This window comes from Nicotiana tabacum, chromosome 20 (assembly GCF_000715075.1).
Source record: "Nicotiana tabacum cultivar K326 chromosome 20, ASM71507v2, whole genome shotgun sequence".
NCBI classification, from domain to species: Eukaryota; Viridiplantae; Streptophyta; class Magnoliopsida; order Solanales; family Solanaceae; genus Nicotiana; species Nicotiana tabacum.
The window spans coordinates 160,032,332-160,043,673 of record NC_134099.1 but is presented as its reverse complement, the minus strand read 5'-3'; the positions used below and the strand labels follow the sequence as shown (position 1 = coordinate 160,043,673).

Genomic DNA, 11,342 nt, shown 5'->3' with positions numbered 1-11,342 from the left:
AGTGCATGGATGCACGAGATCAAAACAAAAGTTGGGAGCCCTTCGTATCGAGACCCATAGAAGGTGAACGATGTGTTCATCATCGGGCATAATAAAACGATGCTCCCTGGACCCAGAACGAGTTCTAAACCTCGGGAAACATGGTAAACCATTACATATGACAGATAGAGTGTCATGATATTCGTGCCTAACCGGATATCGCAGCACAGATCTCGCTCGATGTCGATTGCGGATCAGTAATTGACGAGAAAGGATGATTTTTCTTTTTTTAGACTTGTACTAGGGATGAAACTCTCCTGCTATATAAAGGATAAATTGTTCTTTTGTAATACACATGGTAACACGAGAATCAAAGTAATACAAATTTACTTTCTATTTTTTAGCTATTGTTAACGTTCTTAATTGATTGTTCTGTTTATCATTCACAACTGGGCTCGAACCTGGCAAAGTTATTGTTCAACATAGGTTCAGGCTAGGCCATAACATTACAATTGGTTTGATCATTTATTTTGTCTTTGAGTTGTTTGTCTAATTCTCTTGATTATTTGTGTTAAATCAATTTGTGTATCATTAAAACCACGTACAAATTTAATTGTTATCCCATTTAAGGGCAAAATAATATTGGTGGTGAGAATGAGGTGTAATAGGGTTTTGGATTGATTTGTAGTAGATAGAAAAGAAAAGTAAAAGATTTTCAAAAAATCCTGTACCAAATTGCTAGCCATGCATGAGTTAGCTTTTATCTAGAAGCTAGGCTCATTTTCCTAGAAGGATAACCATTCAACTTGAGCAGTTGTCTTGTTCTAGATCTTAACCATCATTTCAGACTGAATAATCTAGAAAAGGAATAATGTTTCTCCTGTTATAAATATATTATATTATGGATGTTCATTTAGTACTCCGTTGTAAATAGGCTTCCTGAAGAAGCTTATCCATATGGGACTCCGCCGTAAATATGTTTATCTATTTAGTACTCTATTAGAAATAAGATTCCTGAAGAAGCTTATCACTTCAGTACCCGATTATGGATAAACATTACCCCTGGTAGAAGATTATCCATACCGGGTATAATAAGCTTATCCATTTAGTACTCCGTTATGGGTATACATTGCTCTCGGTAGAAGATTATCCATATCTGATATAATAGCAGCTTACACAGCAGCTTGTAGTAGCAGCTTACACAGCAGCTTGTAGTAGCAGCTTACACAGCAGCTTGTAGTAGCAGCTTGCATAGCAGCTTACACAACAGTTTTGTTTCTTCTATAAATAGAAGAGATTTCAGTTCATTATGTACACCAGTTTGAATTCGAATAATATAACAGTTTCTCTATATACTTGTGTTTACTTTAAAGTCTTTATTTTATAACACGTTATCAGCACGAGACTCTGCCATCTCGAGCAAATATTTTGAAAGTATTTGAGGTAAGAACTTTATTTTCCTAAATAATGTCAAATCTTTCTAAACTTGAATTTGTTGCCCTGGATATATCGGGCAAAAGCTACATGTCTTGGGTGCTTGATGCTGAATTTCATCGTGATGCGATGGGTCTGGCAAACACCATCAAAGACAAAAATCATGCATTTAACCAAGACCATGCCAAATCAATGATATTCCTATGTCATCACCTTGATGAGGGCCTGAAAATGGAATATCTTACTATTAAAGATCCAGTCATATTGTGGAATAGTTTGAAAGATAGATATGACCACCTGAAGATGGTCGTTCTTCCACAGGCACGATATGATTGGACTCATCTAAGGCTACAAGATTTTAAATCTATAAGTGAGTATAATTCTGCTATGTTCAGAATTATTTCCCAATTGAAATTATGTGGTGATAATATTACTGATCATGATATGTTGGATAAAACTTTCACCACTTTTCATGCCTCGAATATGCTCCTGCAGCAGCAATATTGAGAGATGGGATTTAAAAAGTATTTTTAACCTATCTCACATCTTCTTATAGCCGAGCAACATAATGGGCTATTAACGAAAAACCATGAAAGTCGACCTACTGGTTCTTGTCCATTCCCTGAAGTGAATGAGACGAACTTCCACCAAGCTAAACATGGAAGAGGTCGTGGCCCCAGTCGTGGTCGGGGAAGAAACCCCAATCATAGTAATAATAATGCACCAAAGAAGCCTCCTCACGACCAAAAGTGGAAAAGGAAGGAACAAAAGCATGAAGCGGTGCAAGAACCAAATGCAGAAAATACATGCTATAGATGTGGAAGAAAAAGGCACTGGTCACATACTTGTCATACGCCAAAGCACCTGGTTGAGCTTTATCAAGCCTCCCTGAAGCAAATTTTATTTCTGAAGATAATTTAGACTTCATGCATTTGGATGTAGATGATTACTTTGCACTCCCAGAAAGAGAAACAAGTCATGTAATCGGTAGTGAATCTGTAGAAATATAAATATTTTAATTTTTGTTCTTTGTAATAGATAGTATGGTTATGTAATTGTTGTACATAAATAAAAATTATGCTTTGATAATGATGTTTACTATAATATATTTTATTTATGTCATTTTGAAGAATATGGATAATCCTCAAATTATGTTTGTATTAAAGACAAATCATGAAGATATTTGTGTTATTGATAGTGGAACAACTCATGTCATATTCAAGGATCAGAAATATTTTTCTTATTTGCATAAGGAAAAATCAAATGTTTCAACAATTTCTGGTAATATAAGTTTGATTGAAGGCTCTGGAAGAGCCATAATATTTCTGTCTAAGGGAACAAAACTTATTATAGATAATGCATTGTTCTCCTCCAAGTCCCGAAGAAACTTGTTGAGTTTTATAGATATCCGCCGAAATAGGTATCATGTTGAGACAATAGATGAAATGAACAGGGAATATCTTTGTATTACAAAGAATATTTCTGGCCAGAAATGCATTGTAGAAAAGTTACCAACTTTATCTTCTGGCTTATACTATTCAAAAATTAGTACAATTGAAGCACACTCTATCGTAAACCAGAAGTTTACGGATTCAAATACTTTTGTGCTTTGGCATGGCCGTTTGGGCCATCCTGGATCAATAATGATGAAACGAATTACTGAAAATTCGAGTGGGCATCCATTAAAGAACCTAAAGATTCTTACAAATGACGAATTTTCTTGTGATGCTTGTTGCCAAGGCAAAATGATCACTAGAACATCACCAATGAAGGTTGGCATTGAATCCCCTACCTTTTTAGAGCGTATACATGGGGATATATGTGGACCTATTCACCCACCAAGTGGGTTGTTTAGATATTTTATGGTCCTAATAGATGCATCTTCAAGATGGTCTCATGTGTGCCTATTATCATCTCGCAACCTGGCGTTTGCAAAGCTATTAGCCCAAAATAATTCGATTAAGGGCACAATTCCCAGATAACCCTATAAAGTCGCCTTGATAATGCTGGAGAATTCTCATTTCAAGCTTTTGATGATTATTGTCTATCAGTTGGGATAAAAGTTGAACATCATGTAGCTTATGTTCATACTCAAAATGGCCTTGCAGAGTCATTTATTAAACGCCTGCAATTGATAGCAAGACCACTACTTATGAACACAACATTGCCCACTATTGTTTGGGGCCATGCTATCTTGCATGCAGCATCACTTATCCGTCTCAGACTAACACATTATAATAAATATTATCCGTCACAATTAGTTTTTGGTCATGAACCAAATATTGCTCATCTATGAATTTTCGGATGTGTTGTATATGTGCTAGTAGCATCACCGCAGTGTAGTAAGATGAGACCACAAAGAAGGATAGGAATATATGTTGGGTTTGAATCACCCTCTATTATTCGCTATCTTGAACCATTAACAAGAGATTTTGTTACTGCTCGATTTGCAGATTGTCGGTTTGATGAAATAAATTTCCCACAATTAGGGGGGAGATAAAAAGGAAATCAAAAGAGAAATTGTGTGGAAAGTTTTATCATTATCTCACTTTGATCCTCGTACCCCTATATGTAATCAGGAGGTCCAGAAGATCTCCATTTATAGAATATAGAAAATCAAATGCCAGACGCATTTACTGATTTGAAAAGGATAACTAAGTCATATATCCCAGCAGAGAATGTGCCTATCCGAATTGATGTCCCAGTAGGACCATCTACTAGCATGATAGCTAGTGAAACTAAAGCACGCCTGAAGCGTGGTAGGTCTTTGGGTTCTAAGGATCGAAATTCTCGAAAAAGAAAATCGACAAATGATCAAAACGGTACTATGAAGGGATCTCCTGAAGAGACCCAAGATCTGATTAGTTCTGAGATTCCTGAAGAAATTAATGAACCCGAAGCTCATGTGAGTGAGGAACTTTTAATAAGTTCGACCAGTGATGGGATTAATTTAAATCGATCTGAAATAGTGGTGGATAATATTTTTGCATATAATGTTGCACTTAATATTATGCAAGATAGTGAGAATCTTGAACCTCGATCTGTCGAAGAATGTCGACAAAGATCTGATTGGCCAAAATGGCAATAGGCAATTCAGTCGGAATTAAAGTCACTTGATAAAAGAGAGGTCTTTGGACCAGTAGTCCATATACCTGCTGGTATAAAACCAGTTGGTCATAAATGGGTTTTTGTGCGAAAAAGAAATGATAAAAATGAAGTTGAAAGATAAAAAGCTCGCCCTGTTGCACACGGATTCTCACAACGACCTGGAGTCGATTTTGATGAAACATATTCACCTGTTATGGATGCTATAACATTTCGATATCTCATCAGTTTAGCCTGCATGAAAAGCTTGAAATACATCTAATGGATGTATTTACAACTTATCTGTATGGTTCACTTGATAATGAAATTTATATGAAAATCCCTGAAGGATTTAAAATGCCTGAAGCAAAATTTCAGGAAATGTATTCAATCAAATTACAAAGATCTTTGTACGGTTTAAAGCAATCTGGGCGCATGTGGTATAATTGCCTTAGTGAATATTTGCTGAAAGAAGGTCACATAAATGATGTTATTTGTCCATGTAGTTTTATAAAGAAAACGGTATCAGAATTTTTTATACTTGCTATTTATGTTGATGACATAAATCTTGTTGGAACTCCAGAAGAGCTCCAAAAGGCAATTGAATATCTTAAGAAAGAATTTGAGATGAAAGATCTTGGAAAGACAAAACTTTGTCGTGGTCTGCAAATTGAAGATTTAGCAGACGGGATCTTTATCCATCAATCTGCCTATACAGAAAGGGTCTTAAAACGCTTTTACATGGACAAAGCATACACATTGAGTACACCAATGGTTGTTCGATCACTTGAAGTGAATAAGGATTCGTTCCGACCGCCAGAAGAGGACGAGGAACTCCTTGGTCCCGAAGTACCCTATCTCAGTGCAATTGGTGCACTAATGTTTCTTGCTAATGCTACAAGGCCTGACATAGCATTTTCTGTTAATTTACTAGCAAGATATAGTTCTTCTCCTACACGGAGACATTGGAACGAGATTAAGCATATATTGTGATATTTAAAGGGAACTCTTGATATGGGTTTGTTGTATGCTAACAAAGATAGTACACATCTTGTTGGTTATGTAGATGCAGGTTATTTATCTGATCCCCATAAAGGTCGATCTCAAACCGGGTACGTATTTACATATGGAGGTACTACCATATCATGGCGCTCCACAAAGCAATCTATTGTTGCTACTTCTTCAAATCACGCTGAGATAATAGCTATTCATGAAGCAAGTAGGGAATGCGTATGGTTCAGATCAATAATTCATTTTATTTGAGAAAAATGTGGTTTGGAATGTGAGAAAAGACCCACAATTTTATACGAAGACAATGTTGCATGCATAGCCCAATTGAAAGGAGGATTTATTAAAGGAGATAGAACGAAGCACATTTCACCAAAATTATTCTACACACACGATCTTCAGAAAAGTGGTGACATTGATGTGCAACAAATCCGTTCAAGTGATAATCCAGCATATTTATTCACTAAATCTTTGTCAACTTCAACTTTTGAGAAGATGGTATACAAGATTGGAATGCGGAGACTCAAATATTTAAAATAAGGTTTTCATCAGGGGGAGTAAAATACGTGATGCATTTTTTTTCCTTACTAAGATTTTTTCACATGGGGTTTTCCTTATAAGGGTTTTAATGAGGCACATAGCAATGCGTATTACTAAATATGTGTACTCTTTTTCCTTCACTAGGATTTTTTCCCACGTGGTTTTTCCTAGTAAGGTTTTAATGAGGCACATTATCTTTTAATGAACATCCAAGCCCCATTGTTATAAATATATTATATTATGGATGTTCATTTAGTACTCCGTTGTAAATAAGCTTCCTGAAGAAGCTTATCCATATGGGACTCCGCCGTAAATATGTTTATCTATTTAGTACTCTATTGGAAATAAGCTTCCTGAAGAAACTTATCACTTCGGTACCCGGTTATGGATAAACATTACCTCCGGTAGAAGATTATCCATACTGGGTATAATAAGCTTATCCATTCAGTACTGCGTTATGGATAAACATTGCTTTCAATAGAAGATTATCCATATCTGGTATAATAGCAGCTTAAACAGCAGCTTGCAGTAGTAGCTTACACAGCAGCTTGCGTAGCAGCTTACACAACAGCTTCCTTTCTTCTATAAATAGAAGATATTTCAGTTCATTATGTACATCAGTTTGAATTCGAATAATATAAATATTTCTCTATACTTGTCTTTACTTTACCGTCATTGTTTTATAACATCTCCTAAGATTTTAGGAAAAACCAGGCCTGCATTAAACTGTTCTTTAACAGACTAGTTCCTAGTCACTGAACTTTGATTTGATTTACAACTTCAGATGAAACCAGGTATAACGACAATTTGTTGCCCTCTTCTTCCTAATATAAAGAAATTAAAACCGCAAAGAAATAATGCTGACGGGAACTCTAACATTAAAACATTTATCACCAGTCGTCTTTGAAGTTGATATTCTCTAATCTTTAATTGTTAACTATTATTTTAACCAAAAGCATGAATTAACTATGGAATTCGTGTTATAATTATTATTAATTATATTGTTACCTTGATGTGATATTCGACCACACTTCTCTCAATGTCATCATTTTGTAGTAATTTGAAATCAGAGCTATATATTCATTGTGGTCAATGTAGTATTTACCATGAAATTTCAAAGAATTTAATTTTTATTTCGTACGATGAAACATATCATTGTCCAAATTTAAATCTAGAAATATTGACATTCGACTATTCGAGTACTAGCATTTTTTATTTTTTTTGGTAATCTATACTTTATCTGTCTAGTATTGATTAATTTACGCCAAAAGTAATAGTGGTGAAGTTAGTATATGAACAGTTAGAAAAAGAAAAAGAAGAAGAATTGATTAATCGATTAAATTTGTTAAAATCTAGTAAGTCATAATCTGTCTTTTTACACATTGCTTTTATCATCATCTGTTTGTTCGTATTAGCAAGGGATTTATCTATCTCGTACTCACACACACACATAGACGTCTGCAATTAATTAATAGAGAATCATTTTTTAAACTATATTTTGTTCTAGGAATAAATGTTTTATTCCTTACCAAACAACCTTGATATTGATTAATAATAATGTTGATTGGACGATTCAACTTTGCTTCTACATTCTTGTTTCTCTCTATATCACAAGAATTTTTAGTGCTCCATAATCCTATGCACCAAAACCGGCTGTTCAAAAATAAATTACAGAATTCAGAAACTTTTCATATCTTAACGTGACATCAAGCATTTATTAATTATTATCTATAAGAAAGAGGAAAAACAATAAATAGGCAAAAGGGTTGACTGATTTATTCTTGAATGCTTCTTTGCTTAAATGTCGAATATACATTTACTCATTTCTATCATTCTTTTGAGCAGTTCAATTTTTAAAAAATGCTTATCCTATCTAAAAAGAACAAGTATTGAGTTTACAAGAGCTAAATTAACAAAGTTTTGATTAGTTTAACACCAAACCAAAAGTATTATCTAAATAGTTCAAACTAAACTTAGTTAAGTAATATCATTGACTCTTACAAATTCTAATAAGATCAAATAGATTGTGACTTTATGACCAAGAAGCAGCTAATTTCATGGAAGTTTAAACGATTTTTTTTCTCTCTTTTTTTTTGTTATTTTAATTTGTCAATAGAGAAAAGGAATTTCTATACTTGTCAATATAGTTGAGGAGCATATATAGTCTCTCTCAATGTACGAGTAAACGAGTATAGTCGATCTACCAGTAAGTATAGCGTAGCTCACAGATATAAAAATTTATTTAGTTAATGAAATTAAATTAAAAATAGAAAAGTCCATATTGTGACGATACATGACGAATATATGCCCAATTATGTTGCTAGAAGCTTATATGGCCTTCGAAAAGCTTAATTAATTTTCCTACTTTAATTATTATTTCACACAGAAATCAAAATGCTTTAAACCTGCAAAAGTGCTTTCTTAGAGCCACTACTAAGAGGGCTCCATAACACATGGAAAAAAGTCTTTTCTTTTCCAAACCTACAAATAATTTCTTAGTAACCAACTATGTTCATCATTTGATAAACATGCAAAACCCTAATCAACAGCCTCATGAGAACTCATCAAGAAGTCAATCACCAGAAAATGGTGATCCAGTTTCTGATGCCAAGTGGGCTTCTAGGCTTCTCCGGGAGTGTGTTACCGCGATTTCTGAGAAAGATTCAACCAAGATCCATCACTTGTTATGGATGTTAAATGAGCTTGCTTCTCCCTATGGTGATTGCAATCAAAAATTGGCATTTTATTTCTTGCAAGCCCTTTTTTGTAAGGCCACTGATACTGGCTTGAGGTGTTACAAAACCCTAACTTCAGCTGCTGAAAAGAGCAAATCTTTTGATTCATCTAGGAAATTGATCCTAAAGTTTCAAGAGGTAAGTCCATGGACAACTTTTGGTCACGTTGCATCAAATGGTGCAATTTTAGAAGCATTAGATGGTGAGAGTAAGCTTCATATAATTGATATAAGTCACACTTTTTGTACTCAATGGCCAACTTTACTAGAAGCTTTAGCCACGCGAAACGACGAAACACCACATCTAAAACTCACAGTTGTTGTCACGGAAAGCACGTTAGTGAAATCAGTTATGAAAGAAGTAGCACAAAGGATGGAGAAATTTGCTAGGTTAATGGGAGTGCCTTTTGAGTTCAATGTTATAAGTGGATTGAACCACTTGAAAGAACTCACAAAGGATAGTTTGAATATAAAAGAAGAAGAAGCAGTGGCTGTTAATTGCATTGGAGCCTTAAGAAAAGTTGAAGTAGAAGAAAGGGGAGATGTTATAAGAATGCTTCAATCACTTAACCCTAAAATTGTGACAATAGTAGAACATGAGGCTGATTTTTCTAGAACAAGGAATGACTTTGTTAAGTGTTTTGAAGAATGCCTTAGGTTCTACACATTATACTTTGAGATGCTTGATGAAAGCTTTCCAATCACGAGCAACGAAAGGCTTGTGATCGAAAGGGAATGTTCCAAAAGCATAGTTAAGGTTTTGGCTTGCGGTGATCAAATTGGTGAAGGAGATGGTGAAACAAGAGAAAGAGGAAATCAATGGTCTGAAAGGCTTAGAGAGTGGTTTTCTCCATTTCCACTCAATGATGATGCTGTTGATGATGTTAAGTCCTTGCTTAAGAGATACAAGGCTGGATGGTCACTTGTGCTACCACAAGAAAATCAAGAGTCACCTGGAATTTACTTGACTTGGAGAGATGAACCTGTGGTATGGACTTCAGCATGGAAACCCTGGGAAAAATCAATGGAGCGACATGATCAGTGAAGATTCGTAATAGTAATGCTCAGTCGGACGTGCTTGGAATTGCAACGTAGTTATTATAGCCTTTAACTTACAACAAGCTAAAGCATGATACCATTTGATTTTTCTATTTTTGGAATCCAAGAGCTAAGCTAGAGTTTCCTTTTAGCTTTTTTTTATTTTTCAATTCCTTTCTATCTTTCTCTTCTAATGGATCTTGCAAACATATATATAGGACTATTACTACTAGATATAACCTTCATTTCATTTTCTACCTTTTAGATTCAACAACACTATAATGCTTTGTGCCTGGGAGTTTGTATTGCTTTCTTTCTTTTTGCTTGTTTTTCTCAATCTCTTCTTGGTGAAAGTTTTTGCATCTGTACTAGCTTTTTCAAATTATGGTTTCTTTTTCACTGATCTTTTTGCTTGGTATTGGTCATTTGTACTCCAACCCTTTAATTAGCCTTTGGTGGGGGACCTCTCCGCAATTAATTATAATGTAAATTGGAGGTTGTTTTCCCCTTTTCTTATTGGCAGTACTTGTTATTACAAATAAATTTAGATTCTCCTTTAAGAATATATTAGACGGAAAAGAAAGAAAAAAATTCTAACTCATTCCTCCTTTTTTCCCTAACATAGTCTTCTAATGAATGTGCCTAAAATATGGCATTTAAACCAATCGTGCATGCTAATAGACGAGGAGAGATGGTACGTAGCAATTATTATGAATAATATATTTTTCATAGAAGGTCTACTTATTGATATTTGTCATGAAGATTCTTTTTTTTTTAATTTACTCTTTCTTTGTTTTGCAAATTAAAGAAAAGTAATATCAAGTGATACAAAAATTTAACAAGAAGATATCGAAAAAAAGAAGGATAGGAAAGAAAAGAAAAAAGTAAAAAGAAGGGGACCCTATGAAGGGAAATTGGTGGCAAGCAGAAGCATACCAACTTGATCCCATGGTTGCCTTTATGTCTAGTGATATGAATAGCATAAGTTTGATTTTGCATTTACGTACAATAGCCACAGGCCAACATGAGTTAGTGGCGAACCACTTTTATTGATTTAGATAAGACTTCGCTAAACTTGCCCTGTTTCAATTTACCCCTACTTTCTTCAATTTGTCCTTTTGTGATCGGGAGACGGAACTTTGAGCATTTCCTCCCCACCAAATGCTCCAATGACAAAGTCAGGATTTTTAAATGGGAGAGGGCTCAAATTTACTACTTTATTATACCTTTTGTATAAAAATACTTTTGATGTTATACTATTGAATTAAATTTATCCCTCATTCATTAAAATTATTCAAGGTAAATGCCCAATCTAACGTTGTTTAACCAGAAAATAGGAATTTCGGTCAAAATTTATTTTTAGAAGTACTCAGATTACTAAAAATCAAGAAAATGAATATTTTTGCAATGAGAAAGGAAACTTAGAGCTAGAAATAGCAAAGCAATCGGTATAAAGCAAAAGTAAATAAGTGTATTCCAGTAATAATCAGAACGCATCCATACAAATGACATTTCTCTTCCATTT

At 34.4% G+C, this 11,342-nt stretch overlaps 1 protein-coding gene across 1 annotated transcript; it reads left to right on the top strand.

Moving 5' to 3' along the window:
* The first annotated feature begins 8,410 nt into the window (after window positions 1–8,410).
* LOC107822144 (protein SHORT-ROOT-like) lies at window positions 8,411–10,382 on the top strand. The gene has a single exon (XM_016648647.2). The coding sequence runs from the start codon at window positions 8,499–8,501 to the stop codon at window positions 9,822–9,824; it is 1,326 nt and encodes a 441-aa protein (XP_016504133.2). The 5' UTR covers window positions 8,411–8,498; the 3' UTR covers window positions 9,825–10,382.
* The last annotated feature ends 960 nt before the right edge of the window (window positions 10,383–11,342 follow it).